We start from the raw sequence: 15,086 nt of genomic DNA, 5'->3' as shown, positions 1-15,086 counted from the left end.
ATGAAATGGGTTTCCATGGCCGAGCAGCTGCCAAAAAGCCTAAGATCGCAACGCCCAGCATCGGCTGGAGTGGTGTAAAGCTCGCCATCATCGGAACTCTGGAGCAGTGGAAACGCGTTCTCTCGAGTGATGAATCATGCTCACCATCTGATAGTCCAACGGATGAATCTGGGTTTGGCGGATGCCAGGAGAACACTACCTACCCGAATGCATAGTGCCAACTATAAAGTTTGGTGGAGGAGGAATAATGGTCTGGGGCCATTTTTCATGGTTTGAGTGAAGCCCCTTAATTTCAGTGAATACAACGACATTCTGTGCTTCCAACTTTGCGGCAACAGTTTGGGGAAAGCCCTTTCCTGTTTCAGCATGACAATACCCCTTGTGCACAAATCGAGGTCCATATAGAAATGGTTTGTCAAGAACGGTGTGGAAGAACTTGACTGGCCTGCACAAAGCCCTGACCACAACCCCATCGAACACCTTTGGGGATTAATTGGAACGCAGACTGCAAGCCAGGCCTGATCGCTAAACATTAGTGCTGACCTCACTAATGCTTGTGGCTGAACGGAAGCAAGTCACCCACTAGATGTTGGAACATTGCTGCGAAAGCCTTCCCAGAAGAGTAGAAGCTATTATGGCAGCAGGGGGGCTCCAACTCCATATTAATGCCCATGATTTTAGAATGAGATGTTCAACAAGGTGTCCACATACTTTTGGTCATTTAATGTCACATCGCAATGAAATGACGATAGCTAAATCTTTCTTTCTGAACACTTCAAGGAAAACAATCAGAAACCAAATACATCTCAGGCATCTCTTATTCCAGAAAAAAAATGCTATATCTTCTTTTATAAATAAACAAGTCATAACACCAGCCAAAAGAGGAGCTACACATGTCATACAGATCAGGAGAAACAACTAAATAATTACACTTAAATAAGACATTGTAAAGGCCTCAGAGTTAACATTGATAATCACAGTTAAATCATCCAATTCACATTGACCATACATCATATACATAGCAGAAGAGAAACAAGACATGAAACAGAATAGTTTAACCCCATTTCCTTCCCAGAGACACTTACATTGTCTCTTATACATTACCATTGTTGTTTTGGACTATCATTTAGATTATCATAGCTTGATTACATGTTCATAAACCATGTCAAGTTACAGTAGGCAAATTGTTTTAATGTCTTAATTTTACTGAAAGTAAAAAATACATTTAAAAAAAAAAGTTACATTTAGATTATGTCTACCAATAAGTGAGTTTAACCCCAAATCACTTACATCTACATACATACCAATTTCAGGACTCTTGAATTTCTTTCAGATGCACTACTTCTTCACCACTCTATTGAGGCCCATGACTGGGCAAGACGCAGGCTTAAGGTTCTGCATCTACTTCCCTAGTCATGTAGATATGAGTGCAGAAAAGCCATTTAAACAGGAGCACATTCTCATATGTAGACCTTCTACTCCATTCTGTGGTTTCTATCTCTCTGGGTCTTACATGTGTCTCTCACCATAGTCAGCAGGGATTGAACAGAAACATAACATCCAAACTAAAGACAACCCAATACAATCGGTATTGTATTATTTTTCAGTCATACAAATTATTTTTTGGTACGTGACAGGTCTTTTTTAAATATTTGTTTTTATACTAAATGTGCAATATTAAGAAAATTAGATAAGTCACACCATCATGGACTTGACACAGTTATGTGGTCAGCTTAGTTCTGGTGCATCATGAAAGTCACCAGTTATATTATCTTGACCTCTTATTCCCTCCCTAAGAGAGGGGACAGAGGAAGCTGAGAGATAGCGTGACATAATTCAGTCAACCCTAATGTCTAAGGGAGTCAAAGACATTGCCCTCATATCAAGTCTGATGAGTGGGTTTAATGAACAAGTGAATGACCATGCATGGTCCTAGCAGTTGTGGTGGCAGCTGAGCGGTCATCGGGGTCTCTTGCGCGTGACGAAGATAAGGACCCTGCGGATGGCAATGAGGCGGTCCTTGAGGGAGGGCATGGCCAGGATGGTGAGCTGGGCACGGTTGTCCAGAGGCAGCACAGCCAACAGCCACCAAGCCCACGCTGGACCACTGGGATTACTCTGGAGGGAGGGAGGGATAAATGCAGCCCATTCAATCCCTATATGGCATACAAGTGTGATTCTCACCAGGTGTGTGTGTGTGTAATGGTTAGGTTACCTGTGGGTCAGGGTCCTTCCCAGGCAAGTGTCCAAAGTGGCTGATTATCTGGCTCTTCATGTTATCTTTGAGGGAGGTGAACCAGCCACTGGCCTGGTCGTACACAGAGACATAAAGCTTCTGCATCTCTGCTAGTTCCTGGCCCTCCACCTGACCACAAAATATATAATGCAGTTAGCACACAAAGTACACACACAATGGAACACACACGGTTGGGATGGAAGACTGAGGATCACATACACACTCCAATCATACACATATCAAACACACACACAAAACTTACAAAAGTGAGGATATGAATATCTATCAAGATCTATCCAAATACCTCTAATGCACTCTTTGTATCCACATGCATGCAAAACCTTCCTCACACACAGCATTAGCCAGTACACACCAACACACACACCTTCTTATCCTCCAGGTACTCGATCTTGGCCGTGTTGTATCCGTCTCTCTGACCGTGGCTCAGCACTTTGAAGCGGGACACTCCAATGGTGTCGACCACGGACCTCCCATCGGGGAAGAACTTGACATCCCGGACCTCCAGCATGCAGCCATAGTCAGCGAAACCCTTCAACTCGTCAGCGATGCACATGCCAAACCGCTTGGTTCCGGTCTCCATGGAGCGGCGGATCATGAGGCGGTAGCATGGTTCGAAGACGTGCAGTGGACAGGGGATGGTGGGGAAGGCCATGGTGCAGACAAAGATTGGCACTTCCAGCTTCAAGCTAGGGTGTAAGGAGGGATACGAGATTGGTTAGCAATTAGCTGAAAAAGCAGGACTGTTGAAGTGCAGTTAACTCACTGACGATGCTACTACATGATTCATTTACCATAAAATCAATAGCTATGTAAAGTGATCAAATCTGTGTTTGTGTGCTAATGCGTTTGAGTGTGAGACTCACTTCGACAGTTCCTTCATCTCCTCCTCGTGGATCTTCTTCCTCTCCGCCAGCTCGTCTCCAAGGTAACGCTGCAGCACCTCCTCCATCAGCAGAGTCTTGTTGTACCCTCTAGTGGCCAGATACTGGTATTATACAGAACACAGAGGAATAGGATGTTACATTCACATTCTACTGGATCATCCATGTCTTTGGTGAATTATCCTTTAATTATATATTGTCCCAATATACTACTTCACTCCCTGTGTCGGAGGAAGCTTTGTGCTAACTTTTTGGGTCACGCTAAACCATCCCTCAGACACTCAACACAGAACAGAGATTATATTGTATTACAGACAGCCCTAAGCCATCATTTTTCATAATCACCAGGTCTGCCTTAAGCCATCTATCCACATATAGAGTACAGCTACTTCCTGTGTGTGTGTTTACCTCTGAGAGGTTCTCTTTGCAAAGAGGGCAATTGGGGTTGTGGTCCAGACAGCGCTCCAGACACTTGAGGCAGAAGGTGTGTCCACAGGGGGTGGTGACGGGCTCATAGAACAGCCTGGAGGAAACACAATAACATAGGCTTTATCAGTTGAAGTAATTGTCAGTATGGACTGAAAATCAAACACTGAGTGGCTAATCATAAATGCATAATTGTGTGGTGGTTGGTGGTCCTCTTACCTCATACAGAGGGAGCACTCCATATCTCTACTGTCGAGCAGGTCTGCAGCCACTGTCCTCCTCATAGGGGAAGCAGCAGGAGGGTGAGAGGAGGAATAGGCTTCATCTGGTCTGGGCAGTTTGGAGGGGGTGTTGAAGGCTGGGCTGTCCCCACTATGTCTCCTCTTGAGGCCTCCTGGGGGGGCAGGCAGGGCAGCCAGGACACTGGCCAGGCTCTTGGCGTCTTCTAGCAGCGGCTTCTCAGCTTCACTGCTGGGGGACAGGGGGTGTTTGGAGGAGTAGGAGGGACCCTCGCGAGGAGAACTCTTACTTGCAATAAACACTGGGTCCTGGAGAGGAGAAGAGTGGAGTTACTATGAGAAGTAGATGTGTGGGGAGGTGTGTGTGTGTGTGTGTGTGTGTGTGTGTGTGTGTGTGTGTGTGTGTGTGTGTGTGTGTGTGTGTGTGTGTGTGTGTGCGTGCCGACCTGAGAGGAGCAGCCAGGCCTCTGTCGGGTGGTGAGGGGGTGTAGAGAGCTGAGCAGGGCGGGGGGCTTGAGGCGGCGAGTGGAGGGACCACCTTGTAGGGGATGTAGAGGAGTGGGCTGACCATCCTTTTCAAACGCTGACGAGAACAGCTCACTAAGCAGCTACAGAAACACACACTGTCAGTCAACACGCTCATACAATGTCACAGCATTCATAAGTAGCTTATAACTAGTACCCAGAGTTTAAAAGGGAATATGGTGGAAATACAGGACAATGGCTCAAACTGGACAGACCGTCTTGACATAGTTACAGTACTAGTGGTGGAAAAAGTACCCAATTGTCATACTTGAGTAAAAGTAAAGATATCTTAATAGAAAATGACTCAAGTAGAAGTGAAAGTCACCCAGTAAATTACTACTTGAGTAAAAGTATTTGGTTTTAAAGTATCAAAGTAAAACGTAATATACAAACGAAGCATGCGTGTTTAGTGAGTCCGCCAGATTAGAGGCAGTAGGGGATGTTAATAAGTGTGAGAATTGGAACATTTTCCTGTCCTGCTACGCATTCAAAATGTAATGAGTACTTTGGGGTTTTAGGGAAAATGTAGTGAAGTAAAAGTTTTAAAAATATATAAATAGAGTACAGATACCACAAACACGACTTAAGTAGTATTTTTACTTTACACCACCGGACAGTACATATTGCAGTGAATATGTAACAGCAGTGGAGGTACTAAAACAGGCCACAGTGACAGCAGGGGATAGGCCTGGAATAGCTCCCCAGCTAAGACAGCTGGAATGGGGGCATTGCGTCATCCCCTAGTGTGGAGCAGAGCAGGATTTAAAACAAAACTAATCCGGTCTGGTAAGCATGGAGACAGATTTACACTGTCATATAGTACATAGTAATACTGCATTTTTATATAATTGTGATGTGACATTAAGGGGTATTACATTTGTGGTTAAGTCTGTGTAATTGAAGTAAATGGACAAAAGTTTTTTTTAACTTGTGTATTACCTTCTGAGCTTCCAGCTTCACCATCATCCAATCAGGCTTGAGCGCTACACACATGAAGTACTCCTTTAAGGCCTCATCATTGTAGTTGGCTTTACTCAGGGCTGAGGCCTTGATGTAGTGGGCCTGGGAAAAAACACAGACAAGAGGGTGTTTTGAGTAGGGAAACACCGAAGTGAGTAGGAAATACTCTGATGGCATTTCAACTATACCTCTAAAGTATATTCAAAACACTGATAATCTATAATCTGAATATTGTTTCAGTGAGCGCCCTAAACGACCTAAGAGAGATAACCATTTAAAAACAGAGGAAACATGGGAATATAAGGTCATTCTTGTCATAACCCCTATGTTCTATTTCCAGGGGCTCTTCAACCTGGTCAACATAAGCTCTTCCCTATTGACACTAGTGCCTGGTTTTCAGGTCTATATGATCTATTTTGCATGTCTATCAGCTGCTATAATTTACATATTAACATACACAAGCTTGTAGCATCCAACCTCACTTACGAACAGACTTGGCAGCATCCAATAATATTTTCACACATACACTATACATGCTCAGGACTGTATGTATTGGGTGCTGACTGGGTCAGACTGGTTGTGAAGATGTGATGGGTAGTTCATGACACGACTAGAGACAGGTTAAGCCAAGGCCCAGATATACAGACACCATCTGGTGGTCTAAGTCTATACTCTGCTGGGTTAGGTAGATTGAGTTACATATCAATTTCTCTCACCTTTGGACAGAGAGGTTTGAGTCTGCACAAGCTCTCTGCGTCCTGGATGGCCTGGCTGTAGTTCCTACTGTCCATGTGCAGCTCAGCACGCTGTCCCAGTAGCCTACCTATAGATGGCGCTGTAGAACAGAGAGAACACAGGAAGAATGACAAAATGTTATTTACACCTTTCCACACAGGTACAATGTTGTCCGTGTATACAATACCACAAAGAACAGTATCAGTTACTATGCAACAATATGTCAACTTATTTAATGTGTCTTTTCTGCAGAAATGTAATTCGACATTGGATGTTATTCACCCCACACAGTATGAGTAGGGAACACTGGACCAAACCGGAGCATTTCCCTTGAACCAAAATACTGCACCATAGTCGACCATGCAGTCTTTGCCAAGAATAGGTCTACAATGACATGCAACAACCTTCTGGCTAGTGAGAAGGGGAGGGGAGAGAAGAGAGGGTCAACATTCTATTCTGATGAATGATTCTGTCCTGTGTGGCTCAGTTGCTAGAGCATGGCGTTTGCACTCACTACTATAAGCCACTCTGGATAAGAACATCTGGTAAATTACTCAAATGTAAAAAGTTGAGGCCTCCCGAGTAGCGTGGCGGTCTAAGGCGTCACTACACACCCAGGTTCGATCCCAGGCTGTGTCCCATAGAGTCCCATAGGGCAGCACACAATTGGCCCAGCGTCATCCGGGTTAGGGGATGTCCTTGGCCCATCGCACTCTAGCAACTCCTTGTGGTGGGCCGGGCGCCTGCAGGCTGACTTCAGTCGTAAGTTGAACGGTGTTTCCTCCGACACATTGGTGCGGCTGGCTTCCGTGTTAAGCAGGCGGGTGTTAAGAAGTGCGGTTTGGTGGGTCATGTTTTGGAGGACGCATGACTCAACCTTAGCCTCTCCCAAGCTCGTTGGGGAGTTTCAGCGATGAGACAAGATTGTAATTGGATATCACGAAATTGGGGAGAAAAAAGGCGGTATTTTAACATGTAAAAGTTTATGAATCTTTGGCTCAGTGGATGATATGCCGCCTCTGTGGGTAAAAACAGTCTGCGTCACCCCCCCTCCTGACTTAAATAAGCAGGTCAGTAGCCGACATTAAAGCAAAAAGAATGGGGTCAGTCAGAGCTTCTGTGCTATGCTGTTGGGCCGGCCTCTACTGAAGCACCAAAGGGCCTCTGATGCTGGCTCGCTCTCATTCCTGACTATGCCTAAAAGCTCTCTCTGTAGTAAGGGTCAGCACAGGAGTTTTTTCTAGGGAGTGAGGCTAATTACAGGCCCAAGATTATCCTGGTAAAACTCAGGTCACAAGGTTGGGGAAAACAACTCCTGGCCATCTATATGGAGTGAACTGTCCAGGGCTGACCTGGTGTTTCAACTTTAAATCAAATCAAATTTTATTGGTCACATACACATGGTTAGCAGATGTTAATGAGAGTGTAGCGAAATGCTTGTGCTTCTAGTTCCGACCATGCAGTAAAATCTAACAAGTATATTTTAGGAGTGACCTGCATGCCTGCAACTTGCCTAAAATGAGAAACACGTGGAGCATGTTGGAGAAAATAAACCTAACTGGGGCCTGTCTGTGGTTTATACTGTTTTACCATTCAAAAGGAGAGTGAATTTGAAAACCTATATGAATAATACCTTAACATAACTTAGGAATAATAAAAAAAATAGCAGTAGTGGACTACCCTTTAATTTAAAATGTAGTGTATTTTAGAGAGATCAGGGTAATGCATTAATTGTCATGGTAAAGCTTTCATAAGAGTCCAACTTACATCAGGAGTTGCAAATGAGGACTTGTCTTTACTGGGTTAAATAATGGCCATATTGCAGGTGATGCGACTCGAGGAAATACAAGCAACTTATTCCACCATTTGAAACACAGGTATGTAATACAGCATGACGGATGAATGCCGAAGACTTAGGAAGAGGCCAACAAGCGCCATCACAAGAGAAAACAAAGCCAAGGCAAGAATCCATTACGGAATTGCTTGCACACACACAACTCCCTATGCAACACAATCTCACCGATGGAATGAAATAACAGATGCCATAACTTACAACATTGCATTTTGATTGTGTTTGGAGCCAATAATATTCTACAATTACCAAACGCCAATATACTAATGGACTTGTACGTGGTTTGAAATAAGGTTACATTTCAAATCAGCAATAAATGCAAAACTAAATGAATGTTTAAAAAAAAACAGGTATCTTTCTATAGCAGCATTATATTATCTTAGAAATCATATGCTGGACTTTCTTTGACCTGGTGTAAAAAGGGCGCTTAACAGAGAGTAACTGTAGTCTTGCTAACACCAGCCTCTCTACGTCCTTGCAGCTGGCTGTGTAGAAACGTGGGTCATGTGTCTGCCAGGCTAGCGTACACGCTGACCACACTGCCCGTGTTGCCATATAAATTTACACATACATGTTATTCAATCATTTCATCCAAACTGCTAGAGAGCGTTTGCGTAGCCAGGCACAAAAATAGAACGTGGTTCCATTTGACACTTGATGCCCTGAAAGTCCGACCTCTCCCATCTCGTTATTGTTTTTTTGGAGCATATACCCACGTGGGTGATTGAAATTTGAACTGGTGTTACACATTCCAGTCAGAGTTGGTTGCCAACCACCATATAAAGTCCACAGAATAATAAGACTGAAGGACGAGAGATTACTATAAACTAATTAGGTTTCCCCTTTTAGCTGAGGACTAATTGTTGGAGTAGATAACACACAATTGTGTGACTCAAAATGGGTGAAAATTCTACAAAAGATCCAGAAAAAAAGGACCTTGTGCATTTCAGTTAAAATAACAACCCAATGTTTATACCCAAAGACAAATTAGCTACCAACAGCAAGCTAGCTTGCTAAATGTTTAATGTTTTTCGACCTGTCCCCAACTTGATATAGTTGGTTACGAGTTTTCCTCCTAGTGTGGATGGACAAAGTCCATATGCTCGTGCCGGGTCTAGTCAGCATGTAACATGCTGATCACACTGCCTGCGTGAGACTTGCAAAATACATTTACACATACATGTTATTCAATCATTTCATCAGCATGCTAGCTAAATGTCCATGAATGTTTCATGTGTTTCAACCTATCGCCAAAAATGACACTGAACAAAAATATTAAAAAATGCAACATTCAACAATTTCTAAGATTTTACTGAGTTACACTTCATACAGTGTAAGGAAATCTATCAATTGAAATATTTTCATTAAGATCTAAATCTATGGATTTCACATGACTGGGAGTAGAAATATTAATATATTGGTCACAGATACCTTAAAAAAAGTAAGGATGAGGATCAGAAAACCAATCCGTATCTGGTGTGACCACCATTTGCCTCATGCAGCATGACACATCTCCTTCACAGTTGATCAGGCTGTTGATTGGGGCCTGTGGAATGTTGCCCCATTCCTCTTCAATGACTGTGCGAAGTTGCTGGATATTGACGGGAACTGGAAAACCCTGTCGTACACGTCGATCCAGAGCATCCCAAACATGCTCAATGGGTGACATGTCTGGTGAGTATGCAGGCCATGGAAAAACTGGAATATTTTCAGTTTCCAGGAATTGTGTACAGATCCTTGTGACACGAGGCTGTGCATTACCATGCTGAACCATGAGGTGGCAGAAGAATGGCACAACAATGGGCCTCAGGATCTTGTCACAGTATCTCTGTGCATTCAACTTGCCATCGATAAAATGCAATTGTGTTAGTTGTCCGTAGCCTATTCCTGCCCATACCATAACCCCAGCTAACCGCCCTCCCACACACCATCTGTCCGGTACAGTTGAAACAGGTGTTCATCTGTGAAGAGCATACTTCTCCAGCAACTGAAGTTGGTTACGATCCTGGTGAGGATGACAAGCACGCAGATGACCTTAACCGAGACGGTTTCTGACAGTTTATGCAGAAATTATTTGGTTGTGCAAACCCAGTTTCATCAACACTTTACATGTTGCAATTATATTTTTGTTCAGAATAGATGATGCATCATGGGTGAATAAAACTGTTTTTAAAAAATGTAGTTTTTACAGCAACTTTTTTTTTTAAGTGTTACGTAATGAGAAGCATGTCCCATTTCTTTAGATAATACATATTATAGTTTCATGTATGCCTCAACTAGTATAAATCATATCACTGTTACGGAAGAAACTGCAACAACATTGTGTTTTACGCAAATAAATGTGGTTTTTGTAAAGTAAAATTGTGTAAAATAACCAGAGAATTTCATTCAGACGCATTTCTGTAACGAGAATTTTGGGTGAAAATTCACAAAATTCTGGCAAAATGTCAAATGTATTTAAAATAAGACACTGTGTCAAACTAGGCATCTTAGTCTTCAAAATTAGTTAATTGTTGCAGATGCATAATGTTTTTCAAACTCAATTTTCTACTGCCATGGTTGAAACTGAGAAACACCGCAATGCTGATTTTAAAGATAACCTATGTAGATGTAGAGGATGTGCCACTTATTTAGGCTGCCATGGCCTCTGCTCCAGAGACCATGTTGCCTAAGGCAGGTTGACATTTATTGTCATGAATCTTGCTCTGGAGGCAGAGCAATTTTCACTAGATGGGCCAGCTGCTAAGTCAAAATGAGCTATATCATAGAAATTCTAGAAAACAACCATTTGCTTTTTGGCTTTAAAAAGGTGCAAAATGCTAGCTAGTGACCACTCTGCAGAGCTGCCTCCAGGTCAAGATTCATGACAAATGCCAACATGCTTACATCCAATAATGTAATATGTCCCAATAAAAGGCCTACTTATTCTACATAGCCAGTGAGGAAAAGACAACACGCAGTCCAGTTAATTTTAATTTAACAGCATAACCAGTGTGAACATTATTAAATAAATCCATGGGGTATGTGACCCAGGGTAGAAATGTGGGTTTGGTACTAAAGGGGGGTACAGGGTTTATGAAAGGATTTCTTCGAGAACTGAAATGGTACAGTGTCACCCACTATCGGTGACACAATGTAACCTTTATTTAACTAGGCAAGTCACAATGCGGAGTAGTGAAAAGTAGGTAATCTAGACTCCCAGATATTTGGTTTTAAATAGGTAAAAGGGAAACATAAAATACACAATCTGTTCTAAAACATTTGAATTCAACAATTGCTCATTCAAACTCACTGTAAATGTTACATTATCTTACCCAGTTCTACGGCTTTGTTGTATTTGTCCAGGGCATCAGTGTAATCGTGCTTCTTTCGTGAGCCCTCACCTTCTATCCAATGTCTCCTGGCTTTACTTTCAGAGTCGAAACATTTATCCAACAAACTACTGAGAATGACATTTCCTCTAAACCCAATGGACAGGATCTGTCCGTCTTTTTTGTTCAGTTTATGTTTGCATTGTATGCAATCTTTGACAGTTTCTTCTTCTAAACAATGTTTGCAAAACGTATGGCCGCACTCCAATGTGGTTGGTTCTGACAGTAAACACCTACAAAGGCGGCATGAAAACAAGTCCAAGGGTTCTTCCTCAAACGTCCCATCGGCCTCAACCCCATCGTTTCCATTCCCACTATTATGACAACTCGTTGCCTTCGAATTAATGTTTAACGTTAGCTCCTTCTCGCGAAGAGTCCGTGCTATGTTTTCAACCAGAAGCTGCAATTCGCCTGGCCGAAGTTCGCCAATGTTGGCCGCGGTGCAGTACGAGTCAAGCGCCTCTGCTATCCGCCCGGTCTGGGCCAAAGCGTCAGCTTTGCGCAAACAGAGGCCCCGGTCTGGATGCTGGAGGTCCGCCAGCTGAGAACTATAGATCTCCGCAGCAAGGTCGTAGTCACCTGCCCGATTTGCTTCCTCTGCCACCTCGAGCATTTCAGGGCATATACCCGCTGCTCCAGGGTCGTATACCGGGTGGACAAACTGCGCCGATTTATGAGATTGGATTACCGTGTCCATGTTCATCTTGGAATATTACACATAGCAAACTGTGTTCAAAAACACTCCTTCTCACAAAACGTCGTCAAACTAACGTTAAGGTTACATGTGCCATCGTGAAAGGCTCCTGTCGTCTTCCAAGAGAAGAGCTGGATAGGCCTCGTTCCGCGATAGCCGAATTGAATATGCACCAAACTGGTGACTCCTAAAATGTCAAAATAGTTTGTATGTAGACTTCCCAAATATGTCAGACTATAACGTTGCATGTGCCATAGTGAACGATTCGTGTCGTTTTCCAAGAGAAGAGCTGGTTAAGAGGCCTCATTACACGACAGCCGAATAGAATACGCACCAATCATTTGCTAAAATGTCAAATTAGTTTGCATGTAGACTTCCCGTTTTTCAAACCCGATATATTCGGACTCTGTGTTACAGCACTGTAATGCCTATTTACCTACCAAGCTTTGCTGAATAAACCAGCACAGTAATTCACGAACTGAGGAAGTAACGTTAAACGTCGAGTCAATCCTCTTGTTTGGCTGACAACGGCGTTACGCCTCCCCAAATAACAGCAAGTAACGCTAGGTATGTACTTCTAGTCAGCTAAACATTGTTGGCAACTCAAATCCTTCATCGGAGGTTGGCAGGCTTTAAGTCATTAGAAGGCAAAAGGACGGTTTCCTGGGAGTAACGTTCTGTGGAGCAAAGTTCCGAATGCAATTTCACATTACCTGTTTTTATGTAAGAACCGAAACAACCCAATTATTTTCCCTAGCTGGCTAACCTCTCGCGCTCACTGTAGCTGGAAAGCTTAGTTAGTTTCTCTGCCCAGGTCTTGACATTCAAACTTTTCTTGTTCGGTTATAACAATTGATGCCAAAATACTATTAAAATGAAAGTATCTGGTCCTCGCTGTACTCCATACTGTTGCTCAGTTAGCTACTTCAAATCCAGCTATGATGATTCGCCGAACGAAGCGCAGGGAAGCACGTGATGGTAAGTGTGAAACGTTATTGGTCCATTAAATGGCTCACTTGTATAACATATCAACATTGCATAACCACTTAAAGTCAGTGTAGATCGCCGGGCACTCAGTTCATGTAACAACCTGACATTTATCATCGTTACACTATGTTTTAGAGAAATATATCTGCCTAGAGAGACTATCCAGGTATGGTAATAGACTACCTAGACCTAGTTGTTTCATCTTCATTAGAATTGCACTGGTTATATCACTGTTCTGAGGGGGAGGGGTGCATTGTTTTATGTAATCCTTTATATAAGAAGCAGAGCTAGAATTACCCTTACATTTGTTTTTCAGAACACTGCCAAAACGTATTGCAGTGATTTAAAAGACACAGAAAACAGCTAAAGGTTATTGCTTTAGATAAAGAAAATGATGTCCAAAATGATATACAGTACCTATCAAATATAATTTAGGCAGCAGGCTATTTGTATACTATAAATAATATGTTGAATAATTTGTGCAATCTATTTTGTTGTGGTTCAAAAAAGCTTTGTCATTCTTATACTGGATTTGTATTTTTTTTAATGTTCAATGTCTATCATACTGAGTGTAATCCTATCATTTGAAAATGTGGGCAGAATTACTGGTGGATGTCAGAACATTTAGCCATTGTCAAAACAGAAACTTTAGCCATTATTCAATATGATAAATACGATGACAAGAATATGTCCACCTCAGGTAGCAGGCTACTACTAAGTAGCTACAAATAAGAACACAAATCATCATATCTCAGAGTCAATGTGTAATTGCTGTGGATGACTCTCCCTAACTATCTCTTCCTCTCTCCAACTCTCAGCCAGGTAACAATGTTAATGTCATTTCAAAGTTGCATAAGGATGACCTCTGCTTTTATGATGACTCACATCTTCCAACATTTCACACACTTATGATGATGCTGCTGCTGTACCAATCTTAATGAGGGAATGGTCTAAACTTAACAAAGAAAATAGAAATTTGAACATTAACAATCACAGGGAAGATAAATCCTTTATCTTTAAGAAAACATGTTTTGTTTTAAGGTTACATAACACCGATGTTGCACTCCTCAGGGTAAACTCATTATTTCTCTCATTTTGTATGACCTGTCTAGTCTATGATATAACCCATCCGTCATAGGAAGGAACACAGTGTTCTCTGTTAAGGAGATCCATTGCTCACTTCTGATTAAATACTTAGGGTTATTTTCATGTTATGCACTGTATAACAATGTATAACAGTTTTAACTCAGGCAAAAGCAGAACAGGCCCTTAGGGTCTCCGCATGCAGAAGTCAGAGAGGTGAAGGGAAACCCAAACCTCCGCTAGAAGAACCATTTCATCCCCGTAGCACAATAATCCAGGGCCAACCTGAGATTCTGGTTAAGAAGAGTAGTCCGTAGGTTTCCCATAAGGAAGAAACTCACTATTATATGCATTTCACCACATTCATCACAGTTAAGTAATGAGTATTTACACAGTATCTCATGAGTCACCATGACTACTGTAGTAATGTTATAAGATGCTGACATAAGAGTTAGATTTCATAATATTTGGCATAAAATAATGCCAAAAGGTGCTGAACTTGTTTGAGAAAAATGGCAGATTTGAGCCAGTAATACAGTTGGGGTTATTGACCATATCATTTACTGGTATTTGGAGACCACAAGCACAGAACAGGTTTTGACATTATCAGGATAATGTAGGATGTTTTTGCCTACACTCTTAGGGGGGGAAACGGTGCTATCTAGAACCTAAAGGGGTTATTCGGCTGTCCCAATAAGATAGCCATTTGAATAAACCCTTTTTGGTTCCAGGTAGAATGAACCCAAATAAATTATACCTGGAACCAAAAAGGATTCTCCTGTGGGACAGCTGAAAAACCCCTTTGTAGCCCTTTTTTCAAAATATTAAGAAAAAATTAACAATTAATTTGGGAAAAGTCCCAGGTGCCACTTACCTAGAACTAAAAAACAATCTGGAGCATCAGACAGGAAAGTTGTTCGCTTGGCATACCTGTTTGGGTAAAACAGTGATAATGCAATACTAACTAATTTGCCATTCCCTAACACTCTATGCAAGGTTCATCACCTATGTTGTGTGGATGACATATTATACTGTATATATTAGATTTATATAACGCTTTTCTACCAACTGAGGTA

At 42.2% G+C, this 15,086-nt stretch overlaps 1 protein-coding gene across 3 annotated transcripts; it reads right to left on the bottom strand.

The window, feature by feature from the left end:
- Positions 1 to 702: 702 nt before the first annotated feature.
- Positions 703 to 12,894, bottom strand: LOC118366856 (LON peptidase N-terminal domain and RING finger protein 2-like). Of its 3 annotated transcripts, none has more exons than XM_035749622.2 (10): positions 11,190 to 12,894; positions 6,005 to 6,123; positions 5,268 to 5,390; positions 4,250 to 4,411; positions 3,784 to 4,112; positions 3,547 to 3,661; positions 3,121 to 3,242; positions 2,622 to 2,943; positions 2,216 to 2,365; positions 703 to 2,118 (listed from the first exon to the last, which is right to left on the bottom strand). In XM_035749622.2, exons 1-10 carry the CDS (start codon positions 11,947 to 11,949, stop codon positions 1,960 to 1,962), a joined length of 2,361 nt encoding a protein of 786 aa, XP_035605515.1. In that variant the 5' UTR covers positions 11,950 to 12,894; the 3' UTR covers positions 703 to 1,959. The 3 variants fall into 3 exon arrangements, with proteins under 3 accessions (XP_035605515.1, XP_035605516.1, XP_035605517.1); XM_035749623.2 differs by having other exon boundaries at positions 12,381 to 12,891; XM_035749624.2 differs by having other exon boundaries at positions 12,654 to 12,891.
- Positions 12,895 to 15,086: the final 2,192 nt, after the last annotated feature.

This window comes from Oncorhynchus keta, chromosome 34 (assembly GCF_023373465.1).
Source record: "Oncorhynchus keta strain PuntledgeMale-10-30-2019 chromosome 34, Oket_V2, whole genome shotgun sequence".
NCBI classification, from domain to species: Eukaryota; Metazoa; Chordata; class Actinopteri; order Salmoniformes; family Salmonidae; genus Oncorhynchus; species Oncorhynchus keta.
The sequence above is the reverse complement of the archived record's forward strand: the minus strand, read 5'-3'. Positions and strand labels throughout refer to the sequence as shown.